This window comes from Athene cunicularia (assembly GCF_003259725.1).
Source record: "Athene cunicularia isolate RWA chromosome 12 unlocalized genomic scaffold, athCun1 chr12_part1, whole genome shotgun sequence".
Classification (NCBI taxonomy): domain Eukaryota; kingdom Metazoa; phylum Chordata; class Aves; order Strigiformes; family Strigidae; genus Athene; species Athene cunicularia.
The window spans coordinates 14,392,124-14,407,159 of NW_020799116.1; the positions used below are offsets into that span (position 1 = coordinate 14,392,124).

Sequence of the window (15,036 nt, forward strand, 5' to 3'; positions counted from 1 at the left end):
GCTACTTGCCTGAACTTTTCACATGATTATTCCTTAAGTCTTAAACGAAAAAGTCTGTTTGGAATGGTAGTAGGAGCATATTCAGTCTTCTGATATAACTAATCAATAAGTTTTCTAAACCAAATAATGCTAGCTTACAAATCTGTAGAAGATATTTTGAAAGGTAAGCACTCAATAAATTTTTCCTCTATATTTGCAGTTTGTGTACAAAGGATCAGAAAAGTTCCAGGGTTTTACTTTTCCCTGTATTTGCACTTGTTCTTTACATTAGAGTCCACATATGCTTTTAAAAAAAAAAAATAATAAAATTCTCATATATCTCTCAATAGTTCCTTTTTACTAGCTTCTGAGGACAAGTTTCACTTGCCCAACACAGTTATTTCAGTTTGTGATGCAGGAAAGGTGATGGAAAGCCATTTAAAATCACACTTTTTTCTCGCTGTATAAAGCAGTGTTTCAATCCCTTGTGGTGGTTATGGATTCCATTTTTCAGGGTCAGTATTCTACACTGTTTTCTAGCTAACTTTGGCTAAGGGAGGTTTATATCTATGTGTGTCTAGATTTTGAAGAGGGCTGCTCAAATGCACATTGAAACTGGTATATATGAATCATATGCAAATACAAATTTTCATTTAATTATGTATTTTGATAACTTACAGATGAACACCTGATGAAACTTAGTTTTTCTTACCTTGAAGTAATGTAACTTGATAGGATGGCCAAATGAGGCATTTAACTATACATTAAAGGAAAATACGTACTAGAAGGTGCTAGTGGTCTAGCTAGTAGTTTAAGAGAGACCACTGAAGACTCTCGTTATTAGCAGGTCGGTCTCTCTTGGTTGTTCTTGTCCAAAGAATGATTTTGCATGCAAATATAAGAGCTCTCAAGGAGGCATTATATTTAGCAGTTTGGATTACAAGTCTGGAACCTAATCCTGTAAGTTTACTGACTACAGGTTCTCAGTCACATTGGTGGCCAGTGTCATTGAGGTAGCGACAGGCTTATTTGATGTTTTAAAGGCAGCAGTAACTTCAAGTTTAATTCTTTCTTGATGATTAAGGTATATAGCTTTTCAGACTTCAGTGAAACAAAGATTCACCAGGTTTCATAGAATGCAGCTGCTAAAGTCTTGTTTATCTCCACTGGTGAAGAGTCAGCAAAAATTTAGTATCTTTCATCAGTTATCTTGAACTACCATGGATAAAATTGAGCTTTGTGCTTCCTTGACATGTCCTCACATGCAGAATTTGGGTGCTCTGCCAAGCTCATCTTTGGGCCTTGATCAAGGGCTGATTCTGAAGCATTCTGTACTGAGTTCTTGTCATTGTGCCCCTGTTAATTTAGGAACTCCATTTAGCAGATATCTTCATTTCTGAAATACTGAAAGTCTTATGTGAACTACATCTTGAAAAGTTCTACCCAGTGTCTACCAGCTGGTTTTGTTTTCTGAGGCATCTACATTTGCAGATAGTTGTCTTCCCTTGAGTTTAAAGCCCGTTGCTGCTGTAAAAGAATTGCACAGGTAGCAGATGGACTCTCTTAGAGTTACTGAGTCTCAAACCCCCCAAAGACCTACCTATTACTTTAAAATCACATTAATGATGTCTACCTTTGTGATGCTGGTGCCATACACTTGTTAGCAATTTTTAGAACACTTTTGTCAGTTCAAAACATTATTCTAAGCAATCTGTGAGGAAAAACCACAACAGAGATAGACACAATACATACCACTCAGCTTGTGACACTTGTAGTACGCTACATGACAGGAAGCGAGAGCAAACTGTGTGGCTGCATGGGGAGGAGTTCCTGCCGAAAAGTGAAGGAGAGACTTAGGGACTCCTTTGGAGCAAAGACTTTTCACTGTCACGCTGAATATTAAGAGACCTCCTAAAATCTGAGTATAATACGAAGTACCTCATGGTGTGGTGTTGCTTTTTTGTGCATCATCAGGTAAGTGTAAGTTTGGGATCGTGTTCCTTTTGTTGGCATGTGTGGCATTGCAGTAAATTGAAATTGCACAGATACTGTTTGCAGGCATGCCAGAATTTAAAACTGGTATTAATGAAACCAAAATGTTGCTTAGCAGAAATGTTTCCTTCTGTGAGGAAAGAAGTTTGTTAAAAGTTTAGATAACATACTTGGCTATTCCCAATGGGATGGGTGATGGTTTATTTTTCTCTGTGTATTGGTAGTTTATTGCTGCAGGATGGTGATTTTATGGTTTTGGTTTTGCTTTTTTATCATACATGTGTAAACATCTTTGTCTCCTGGTGTAAAAATGAAGATTGTGGCTGATGCTAGATTTAAATGGGAACATTTATAGCTATATGAACAACTCCGCTGTCAAAGTGAAAGCTGTAACAGATCCTATTTACAGTTTATTTACAGTGCATAATGATTCTGCTCTGCAGCATGTGTATGTGATGGCACCTGGAAAACGGTGCAGTTTTAGACATTACAGTTTGGAAAGATGTGAACAGAAAAGTAGCAAGACTGATAATAACTGTGGAAAATACAGTCTATGAAGAAAGTTTAAAAGATGAAGCGGATGTTGTGTGTAGGAAAATAAGACTTGATGTGAGATACAATTACACATTTGTCTCTGTGTGGGAGCAGTTTCAGAGTTGGCAAATACAGAGAACAAGCACCAAGGGCAGCACTGGAATAAGGGGGCTTACTTCATAGCAAGGGGGGTCTAGGTTAAATATTTTTTGGGGAAACACTTCCTGGTTGTGATGTTAATTAAACAATATAACAGAGTATACAATTATGTTATAATATCTGTCATTTCAAACTTTTCAGTGTAATTTAGAAAGAGCTGCATTGTACACTTTGACCTGTTTTACATGTTGCAGTGGTTAGCATTTAATACTTGATTGTTCTTGATGATTTGTGTGTGATTTGGGTTTTGGGCTGTTAATAATAAGCGAATAAGAGTAGCACAGTAGCACATTAGGGTCACAGGTACATAAGTCTGATCTCTTAACTTTGCAGCTCTAGTCCCATTTTGTAGCCTCTGTCCACTTGTTGGAAAACTAGAGCACTTTATTTAAGAAGCAAAGTTATTTCAAAATATTTGCATATATGTTGGATAAAACCATACTTTGAAGTTCTTAGAAACGTGATAAAGATGGGGGCCTGTAGTGTGAAGCAAGCAAGTCAGGTGTATGTTCAAGGGCCTGTATCTCTTGGATTTGCTGGGAGAATATGGCTTAAGTATACTGAAGCTTAAGACTAGATTGTTAATTGGGATATTTTTTTTTTTTTTTGTGCTCCATGTGACAATTTTCAATAGTGAGAGAGATGTTCTGTGATAAATTCATTGCACAGAATGTTTTAAAGATGTTTTCTTAAATGCTTTATGCAATTCTGAGTTAAATCATGTTTAAGAAAGGTAATTCAAAATTGCAGAAGTCTGATTACTGACTGTCATACTGTTAAATTGGTGTGGTCTTTTTGGATGTACTTAATATGCATATTTGCTGTGGGTGTGTATTTTAGGTATCCTTCACTGGAAAATTTATAGCAGAAGAAATCTAATAAATGTCATAGTGTTCATGCAACACCAGGGAGGAGCATGTTTGTGAAGTAAAATCACAGATTCTTAAGTGTCTACTAATATTGCCGAGCTCACTTTGAAATCTTGTGAGAGCAAACTGTCTCCTATTCTATACTCTTTGTCCAAAATGATTGAGATCTTCATCTCTTTGTCAATTTTGGTTGAAAGTAGGCAACAAGTTTTACAAAAATAAAATAATTCAAGAATCAGAAGTCACAGGTATATTGACCAATATCCCATAAGCCCTGTTTCCTGAGAAATAGAGCTAAAGTGTTTGTGTGTGTGTGTTTATATATATATAGAACCAAAACCAGATAGAGCAACGTATTTTTTGTAAAAATAGTATTGTTATCTGCAGAAGAATCCATTTTGCATGCAGCCATTTTACTATTCTGTGTGATGCTGAAGAGCAGCACTCGAGGCCCTTAGATCAAAAGCCATATTCAGGAACCTGACTGTGGTTTTAAAGGTACAGCAGCATGATGATGTGAAATGCAGGAGACTGGGGGAAAGCAGACTAGCAGTAGAGTATTAGAATGACAAGGGATTATTGCAATTAATGCAAGTGTAAGCCAACTGAATGCCAAGTGGAGACCTCCAGACCAGTTTCTGGAAATTGTTTCATTCTGCTCTGTGTGATTCCAGTGTTGTGCCACAGCATCAGCAATCCAAGCTCTTTTTTACAATGAGAAGCTCCCTTGGATTCCTGATACTCTTAAAAACAAACAAATAGTAAAACCCCCAAACCTTAAAAATAAATAATATAATAAAACCAACAATAAAGTGTCATTGGAATGAAGATGCTTTTCAAGTGAGAAAATTTCATTGTGATTTTTGTTTCAAGAAAAAGGCTTACCTCTTACCTACACAGATGTAGCGGTTTTGGAACCAGAAGAGGTGGTTGACAGCTCAACTGCAGCAAGTATAGGTCATTGTTGTCCAGTGAGAGGAAGCCCCAGTGCTTTTCACTGCACAAAACCTTGAAGGGTAGGTTTAGAGCATTAAAATAGCCTAACTTTGATTATTCTTGCTTTTACAACTAGACCTATAATAAACTGCCTCAACACAAACATACAAGGCTACGAACCACAGCTTCATCATGCCAGCTGCCAAAGGCAAAGGAATCCTGGGGTTGTTCGCCTGTTGACTGATGGTATTACCTGAGGGCACAAAGAACTGCATCTGACAGATCTCAGCTGAAATGTGTTTGTAAGAAGAACAGAAATGTAAGGGCTTTTTTAGATTGCATCTTAGTTTTTATTTATATGCCAGCTGAATTTAGAATCCTTAAATATTGTGTTAATCAAAAGCGTAATTTATGTAGCAGTCTTGAAGTTCTGAGAAAGGATCAGAGACTGCTGTTCACTCATATAACAAAGAACTCCTACAGAGAAAAAAAAAAAAGTAACTTATCTGAATTTGATTCAGACTTTATAGTAAACTGTGAAAAAGCTTCAGCATGTTTAGCTGTCTGCCAGATTCCAGTGACTGATAGTCTTCCCCGTCTTCTGAAAAGGGGAAGGAAGAAGGTTAAATAAAGATAGAATAAATACCAGTCCTCAAACAAAGCTCTGCTGATCCTTGTCCTTACAGCATCCCGTACATGCACACCCATTTCCTGTTGTGAATGTTAAACACATTGAATATAACTTTCATTTCATTGTTCACTTCAGTGTTCATTTTATGTTACATTGACCGGAAAATCTCAAATCCATCACAATAAGCACTGCAGAAATAAAGCTTACTCTCTGTGTTCAGAGAAAGGCAAAAGGGAGCTGCCATTTTGTCCGGCAGAGATGTGAGTGACTTCTCAGAAGCGCTTAGATACTTTCAGTGGCAAAGTCTTAAGTGTCATAGATGACCTCACCTCCATGTCAGAGTTTTCTGCTGTGCTGTAACGGAGCAGGGTCTTTTTTCATGTGTTTGTTTTGTTGGGACATTAGGAACAAACAACTTCTGTTACTAACACCAGTGTACAAAGAGCCTGCCAGCTGAACGGGTGCTGGGTGGGAAACAGAACCGGCAGAGCTTTGTCCCAGACTTGTGCAAACTGTGCAGTCGGGTTATCGCTGACTGTTTCTCCCTCCAAAAGGAATAAAGCTTTTGTTTAGATTTTCATGTCACTCTTGAGGAAAAGAAACCTGAAACATCTTTGGTATTCTGAACAGTAGAGGGCAGCGGAAATATACATGGGAACCGGTTTTATTATAAAACTAAGGAATTTTTGGCTCTCTTTAGAGCTTAAGCGAGTTATTTTTGTCAACATCACATAAATAACTATTATATTGGAATACAGTGTAACAAGTTCTGTTCCTGTTCAAACTTTTGTATTAGAATTCAGTATTCTGAAGTTATGGTCCCGAAATAATTCAGCAAAAAAAAAAAAAAAAAAAAAAAAAAAAAAAGGCACTGTGCTCTGGGAAACCTGCTTTAAGATGCTGTCGTCTTCCCATTCCTTTCAGGCTCTTAGAAGTGTAGGTAGTACAGCCATGGAAGTGAAAGATGAGCAGGGAGGAATAATGGTACTGGTGTGCAGGTGAGTGGTAGACTCTGGTAAAGTGAAAAGAGGGCTGGCCTGAAAAGATGACGAGGTCAATTTCTTCCTGCGAATGACCTTAAACCAGGGAATGAATTGTCACTTGTATGGGAAACTAACTGGTTATCTCTGAACCAAACTTATGAGGAACGCCATATTCAAGGGGAAATTCAAAAGTTTCTGGCTGGTTATTGCAGAGATGCTTATGTGATTAATATGACACAGCCTCCCTCTATACAGACTTCTTCCTAGAACTGTGCATTGGATCAGCCAGGCCAAAGTTGGGTTTGTTTGGCATCTGTACCTTTATTTCATCTTAGACACTTGAATGACAGTGCAACAGTAACATGATAAGGTGGAAAATAGGTAATCCTACATGAGGCTTATTCTTGTTTCAGTGTCCCGAGTGTTCTGGCTTCAAGCTCAGCAATGTGACACCACCACTGCCCCTTCTAGTTCACTTCCGAAGCCTGCAATGTGATGTTATATCCCACCATCTGTGCCAGGAAATGTTAAATTAGTGATTATTCAACTAACCTTAAGATAGAAGGTTATTAATCTTTTGCCTTGTAATTTTATACCTAATTTAAGCTGGATCTAAGGCATATTTTTTTTAACTGGTAACAGCAGGTGAGAAAAATGTTGAAGCATTTAGTGAGAATCCCCTCCCGTTGTATTAGGAAGACCTATATGCTTACCTTCTAATGTGAAATATTTTAACTTTTTAAAAAGTTTTCTGGACCTGTGAAACTTCTGGAATTCTTAACTGGTCCAGAGAATTTAAATACATCCCTCCCAGTCCAGTTTGTCATTATTTCTTTCATCCTACCTCACTATTCACATCTGTTTTGTATGATTTGTGCCTCATCAGTGGACTTTGTCCTGATTGTGAATCCCCCATACTCTGTGATACAGCTGACTGGCAGCTTGATACCTTTGATAACATTGGAATGCGATTGCAAATGGAAACTGTGGAAGTGTGAGACAGATCTTATAACACAGAAACAACAGCAGGTTGAGGTTCTGGGTAATTAAAGGAATAGATTTGGTCTTGGCAAGATGGATTTTTCAGGGCTTTTTAAGAGACAGATCAATGTGTTACATATGGGTGTTGAAGTCCTGACAAACTACAAAGGAAAAAAGATGAAAATTGTGTCTGAATATTCTTTTGAACTTACTAGCTTCTGTACATGGTAGGTATTTAAGACTTAGAAGGGTGCTTAGAATCAGTAGTATATTTGAATATATATATGCATGGATTTTGCTGATAAAAATTATTTACATATCAAGAGAATTTATAAACTTAACCGGATGTTTTCGAAGGAATGTTGTATAAAACCAGTGCAAATAGAAACTCACGTGGAAGTGATGATGTGTTCCTGCCTTATTCCCAGCTGCTTAAACACTGGCTGTGATTCCTAGTGCAGAAGGCTATCATCAGGCTTTTGATAGGAAGTTTGAGAGAGCTCTCGGCTGGCTGAGGAGATACTGATTGCTTTTTTAAACTATAAGAAATCATATAGTAGATCTGCTTTTCATGCAGACAGTGTTGGCCCTTTGGAGTTTGGCTTGAACCTTTCCTGGCCTATGATGTTGGACTTTTCATTAAGTATTTGGTATGTTTTCTCCCCCCATTCAACATGAATTCCTTTTGGATTTTATTTTTGACTATACTTGATCTTTTCTGACTGTTTTACTTTGGTTGGTTTTGGTTTTTAACTCAGTCTGATAGAGATTTGTGTTGTCCTTGATAGTAGTATACCATAAAGTGGAGAGGATCATAAAACCCAGAATAGTGAATCCCTTCCTGCATTTTCCTCATCAGTAAAAGTGATAAAAAATTTTGTTGGCTAAATAGTTTTCCCTCTTCTGTAGAATTGCAAATTTAGGGTTTTTTTAGTTTAGGAGGATTTATGTTTTGATTCAATTTTTTTATATATATATATATATTTTTTTTTTTCAACTTTCATAAAAACAGGCAATTGATTAGGAAATCATATATGGACCAGGCATAAAATATGTTTACATTCATACCTTTTTACATATTTTCCTTTTAAATACAGTGTGTGGTGATGTTGTGAGAATTGGGATTGAGAGTTCAGAATTGCTGTCATTACTGAACTTCGGAAAAAGTGTGTTAACTTGCATTTTGCCACCTAGCAATCCTTTTAAAGAAGCTTTGAATTATTGCTGGTATGGAAAACCGTTTCCTTAACTTAGACCTAACAATGTTTACCCGAATATTTTTTAGCTCGTTGTGTATTTTCCTCCCTCAAAATCTTAATAGGACAGTCAAAGGAACCGTAGTAGAACATGTTGTGGTATGTTTGCCTTATTTTTTCCCTTTTTTAAAAAAAAAAACATACACCATATATACATGTATATATTTCTATATACATATTTATTTATACACATATATATTTTTATATAAGAGTGTGTATATATATGCACCTCTACTTATATTTATTTAAATCATATAGTAGAACTGAGTTTTTTACAAAGTTGCGTTCTTCCAGTTAGCAGTGTTCAAGTGTGCCCAGATGTATGTTCTGGAAAGACTTAAGTTTTTTAGATATTTTCATATGAAAACAATTTCACGTACAGAATGATTAAATGGTTTTTAATTTTCCTTAATTTGGGACTTTTTGTTTTGGGGGTGGGTGAATAAAGTCTGTTTTGGTAGAATGAATGCGTCCTCATCTGTTAAATGGATTTCTGTATAAAAAAAGGGCTTAAAAGTTGTGTTGTGTTTTGTTTTGAAATGAGTATATTACTTAGAAAGTTTAAGGATTTTATGTGCCTATGCAAATACAGCTTCTTGAACTATTATTTATTTTGATGCCAGTCTGTGTGCAGATACATTTCTAAGCAATTAGAATGGATAGATGATTTAGCAAAAGTCAGCGATTCTTCTGAAAAGCATTTCCTTTCCCGTCACAGGATGGGTTTTTTTATTTAGGTATTTTTGTGCGTGTTTGCTTTTCATCTCCCAGGTGGTAAAATATAAATCTCTGGTATTGATAACTAAAACCCTGTGATGGAGAGAGGATATTAATCCAGCCTTCCTATAACAATGTCTTATTGCTCTAATTCCTTTAATTAAATCATTGCTTTAATATACAATTGGTTATCTTACTTTCTCATCTCCTGTGTGATAATTATTGAGAATAACTCTTCCCTCTGTGTGAAGACCAGGAGGTGTTCTGTCTCTAACGGTGGATGTAATCACAGCCTTTTAGGGGAACGGTGTCCCAAACGTGGATCGAGATTCAAACCTGTTTTACACCCAGTCATCATGCTCGGGGGAGTTAGGGGTGTTGGTTCTTTGGTTTGGTTTGTTTTTTAGGGCGTGTGGGGGTGTATGTATTTCAAAAGACAAACCCCAAGCGTGATAGAAAACATTTTTCAGTCTAGAGGTCCTTATTCAGATGCATGTAATGCATCTGTGTGGTCAGTCAGAAAACATAGACACATCTGTATTCAGAATAGATATGTTACTGATATGCTTTTTTCCTGCAGACATGTACACCTTTTTTAATGTCTACAAATATTGTGCAGAAAAGGGGAATTACTGATGCATTGCAAACTGTCCTTTTTTGCCAGCAAGGCAAACGGTGTCATAACATTTTTCAATTTAGTTTGTTTTGAGTACATTCAAATTCTTATAAAGAAATACTCTGCAGTGAGATAGCAGATGGCATTTCCATTGCTTATAGCCTGATATAATCACAGTATTTTATATTTAATCTATTTCATACAACGCTGCAGTATGGCATTACGTATGTAATTAATGTATGCTGGAGATGATGAGTGATCATGTCTAGTATAAGGATAGCATACTACCTTTTAATAGGATTATTTTTAATGTTACTAGTCCAAATTTAAAGTAGAGAAGGGTGCTAATTGGATAGTTCAGTTTAAAATTACAGAAATATTCACATTAATAGCTTTAATGTGCTTCCCAAGAACAAATATAGGGCACGTTAATGGTCATGTGTCTCACAAGTTATCCCTGCTTCATAGTTTTTGTTATATGTTGGGGCTTCTCACAGGATTTTAATTAAAACAAAACCTGATACCATCTCTAACTGGACATGGTTCCATTAAAACAACATGCATATGCAGTATCTTAGAATGTGATTGTGTTACACATGTAAGGAACAGAACTTGTGTACATAACTCAGGCATGCTTAGGTATCCATAAGGGCCTCAACTTTTCTATCCCTTGTCATCTTTGTGGTTCTGCATTTTTCTGTAAGATCTCTGCATGGGTGTACTCATGGACTGTCCTCTTAATATACACATTCAGCATAGGCATTAATTTTCCCTGTTGCACATGCTTCTTCAAGCCATACCGTCCTAAAAAAAAAAAAAAAGGTATGAGACTGTGTTAAAACTGGTGATTGCTACAGCCATAAATAATTGTGAGAAATATTAAAAAGAACTAGGGATACTTTCTGTGCAAGGTAATAAAATGGAATTAAGAAATCAGTCCTTTCTCACTAATGCTATGCCTGGGCCAGTGCACGTGTCATGCTGAAAAAAGATTCACACACTGTTTTTTGGCTTAACACAGTCCTGTGTGACAATATAAGCTGGTATGAAAAATATACTATAATACAATATGATACAGTTAAGATTTGTCTGATAAGTTTTTGTCATTCTAACAATATGTGCAATAGATATTTGAACCTCTCAGAGTGCTGCTTACTTAAATTCTCTCTGGAAATGAAACTTTTTCATTAATATGCTGCTTAACTGATTTCATTATCTGCGCTATAAATTCATTTTATTCTCAAATAGAACTTTGCCAGTTGTCACTTGGCTTTGCAGTGAAGCTTATCCCACTACGACTGTGTGCAAAACAGACACATTACATGTAACCCCTCTGGGTTTGTCCTAAAGCTATGCACTGTACTTGCAGGTGAAAGGAATACGCACAAAAGTGCTGAGATCAAAATGCAGTAAAGTTTCTATTACTTGATGTGTTGTGTGGTTTAAAACATAAAATGGAGAGCAACGTTTAAGGGGTAATTTTCTGGAACACGAGAGATTCAGGCATCAGCTGTGTTGTCCTATGGCAACCACGACAGCGTCTGTAACTCCTTTGGGTAAAAGAAGCTCACAAAGAGCAGTGATTAATTTAATGAGCACCTTGTGCTCCCTGCACAATATTCACTGCAATCTTTGCTTCTAATCCACTTATTATGGGCAAAGAAATTTATCTGGTAGCTCAATTACTGGATTTTTTTTTTTTTTTTCCCCGTGGTGTTTCTCCTACACACGCATTTATAATAGCCCTTGAAATTGTTAGAAATTTTAAAACACGAATCTTGCAGTGGTTGATGATATGTAGTAATTTCTGTATGAAATGGCTTGTCTTGCATAGCTGCTGAGACAGACTTACAGAGAACATAAGCAGTATGATACTTGCAAACTTCCAGGTAACAGTAGTAGTATAGTATACAGGTTGTTAGGTAGATTGTGTGTGTGTGTGTGTGTGTGTGTGTGTTACTTTTCAGTAAGTAGAAGAGCTAAAATAAAGTGAGGAGTCATCCTTTGATTAGCACAACAAAGTATAAGATAGAGCAAGGGATCTACTTTGTGGAGGCTGTCCCAGGCTTATTATTTACAGCTATGTATTTATAGCCTAAAGCCTACAGGCTGTGTATTTGCTTTTCTTACAATTTACCTGTCTTTTCACCCTTTTGCTGTGTACATTACAGTTGATACTGAGTTGCTCCTCATGAGTGTACTGAGATTTAGCTATATTACCAAAGGCCTTGTCTCTAATATACAAGCATGTTGGTGTTTGTGAACTACTTTTTGTGCTGAATAGCCTTGCCTTGGGCGCTTGTCCTCATGGACACTGCTTTGTCTGTGTCTCTGTGGTTTGGACCCATATACCCACTTCGAATGTAATAGATAGAAGCCCACACATAGTTGCTGTGTAACTTTCCTTCTACAGGAAGAGGATGTCCTGTCTCATTCAAGTTCACTTTAATCCTGTAGCCTTGCTGGTACACTTGTACTTCATATTATGTAATTTAGTCTCAATCCACTTTGATTGGAGTTGGCCTGTGCTGGAAATGCCACATTCTGTGTTAATCTTTAGCCGTGTGACCACCAGTGAGTCTTTAGTCAGTTAACAGAGAAGCTATATGTGTTTGATGTGTGTGGTCATGTGTAACACTCTGTTGACGATGAAGTTGCGCCTATTCCATTATAGAAAACATTTGGTTTAGTTTCAAAGTGCATAGTATTTATTTTAGAGAGACATTTTTATTTTTTTAATGTGATCTGCCCATAGAGCATTGTGAACACATACTCTAATCAAGCACTTATTTTACCTTTTTTCTTTCTTTCTTCCTTTTTTTTTTTTTTTTTGAGTGATGTATTACTATATTGATTCTTTTGGAATTAACTTTTAGTCTAATATTTTGCAGACTGAGGCTTAGGTTTATACCTTTTCTCAACTTCCATAACTAATGGTGTCAGACACAAGCCAACACTAACTCAAGCTGTGAATACATTTGCATCCTGTCCATCCATAAACCAGAATCATCAGTTAGTATAGATTCAGGTATACCAGATTCATAAATCATTTTAATTTACCCTTCTCTTGTAGAAATCTCTATTCGAAATCTGAACACCCTTCATTTTGCTTTAACCTGTGTCCACTGAGTAGGAGGTTTGGTACCTTTTAGTTTTGTAATTTCTTGTTTGCAAAGTAAAGACTCGCTGTTGACTTAAGTAGAATCAATATTTAATTTTTTTGAGGTAAAATAAAGGTTGCATGCATTTGTATCTACAGAAGTCTAATTAGGTTTGAAGAATAGTCTGCAACATATTCACTAGGATCTCAGGAAATGTTACCCTCTGGTCAAAGTACTGGCTTTACATATCTAATACCTGTTTTGTGTTTTTCATCATGAATTCACATTGACTAACCCTAGAATAATAATTCTCATTAGTTGGAGGGGGGGGGGGGGGGAGCAACCTTATAAAACGACACTACAGGATAAACAAATACACATGGTATTATTTCAGATAAGTCTGCTCCAGAAATGACTGTGTTCTATTCTGTCCTTTAACTTGTTGCTAAAAATCTGTACTTTAATTGTAAGAGGAATTTAATTGTGCATAGTCTGAGAATTACTTTCCATAAAACACTTTGCATTGTGTAATGTGATGAGAGAACTCATGATCCAGTTTCTGTTTCTGAGTATTAATGGTGGTAAGCTGTCCATGACTTCAAAATTACTGTTGTCGGGAAAAAATGAGACAAGTTATGTCCTAAAAAATAGCAAAATTGTATTTAAATCATTACACAAGTCAAAGATCTGCTGAAAACTAGTGAGTAAATATAAAAAGTTTCAACACCTACAGTTTAATTTAAAACAGTATGAAGTAAAAACTTCTGGATTTTATCCTTATCTTTGTTTGTTAAAGAAACAGTTCTCAGAAACCGTATGCTTGACCTAGTAGATGCAGTGGTTGTTATACTGGCTTGATGGAATAAAACCTTCAGGTTTCAGAAGAGCTAGGAGCATGGGTGCAAGGGAGGGGAGAGAGAGTTTTTGCATATCCCATGAAAAAAACCCAAACCCAAACTAAAAAATACATGCAAACATGCAGCTTCTCTCTTTTAGCTGAACTTTTGTCATCTCCTAAGATAGGAGCCCCGTAGGGCATCTGAGTTGGGGGTATTTTGGTCTTAAAATTGCTCATCTTTGACTTCTGTAGACTGGAAACTAAATCCCAGGTATTATTATGTGTGAATGCTTATCTCTAGGTGACAGTAGAAGAGAACACCGCTGGATAAATAAGGATCATGTATTCTGTGCCTTTTCTTGTTTGGTAAATCTTCCTGGCCTGGTAGAAAATGTAGAACTCTGTTAAATGGAGTTTCATACTTCTTGAAGGGCATGAAGGGCATGAAGATTAATCTTGTGGTCAGCCTGTGAAATTACACGAGGGAGGGTTTGCCATTTTCAAAAACAAAACCTGAATATAGAGCAGAATGCAATCACTGGCATGGATATTGAAATCCAAATAGATGTTAATTTAATTCCTGCAGTACATTTCACCTGCTATCCTTGCTATGTGATATTGACTGTCTGGGAATAGTACGTGATTGTTGAATGTGTGTTTTGAAAGATCTAAGTACAGGCTTTTGACACAAAATACAAGTTTCTTTTCCTGACAGACTCATTAATGTCAAAAGTTTATATCAAGTGCCAGAGCATAATTTACAATATTCAGTAATTGCTTGTTCTTGTAGTTAGAAAAAAGTTTCTTAATTGAAGTGAACCTAACTCTTTAGCAGGAAAAGGAACGGCATTTATTTTACTAATGTGCTAATATGTAACTTTTCAACTTGTGAAAACAGAGTTTATGTTCACATGCATGGTGATTATAATGGTGATGAGAGAAAATAATTACCTAGATATATACACATATGTATGTGTATGACTATTATATAATCCTGTTTCAGGATGAAGCTAGTGGTAGTTGGTACTATTCATCCAAACTGAGCATTTATTTTCAATTTGTTTTATAGAAAAAACGAAAACAGAGTACTCAAGATGAAGATACAGTCAGTATCTGCAGCCTGGATACAAGTGTGAGTAATTTAATTTTCCTTTTTGTCTTCCCTCCCCACCCCCTTGAACTAAAATGTGGCCGTTATGGGTACTCTGAAACAAACCTGCTCATGTTTTCAGCTGTATTGTTTTTATGCATAGCATGAATAGCTTGTTCTGCTTATTGCTTAAAAATTAAATTAGATTTATTACTGCTTTTCATTTTTCTGTAGCAAAACTTCTAAAGAGAAAAAATAAAAAGAATGACGGTTTATTGTAAAGCAGTGAATCTATTCTTAGGAAACAATTATGATAAAAGCACATTGTGAATGCAGGACTTAAAATCACATCTT

General features: G+C 36.2%; 1 protein-coding gene across 2 annotated transcripts in view; it reads left to right on the plus strand.

Annotated features, from left to right (window-relative positions):
* ARHGEF3 (Rho guanine nucleotide exchange factor 3) overlaps positions 1–15,036 on the plus strand; it is a 137,325-nt gene that overhangs the window by 60,483 nt on the left and 61,806 nt on the right. For both annotated transcript variants that reach the window (XM_026857229.1, XM_026857230.1), the window contains one exon: positions 14,662–14,724. In XM_026857229.1, the coding sequence (XP_026713030.1) occupies positions 14,662–14,724 (63 nt within the window). The remainder of the gene's footprint in view (positions 1–14,661; positions 14,725–15,036) is intronic.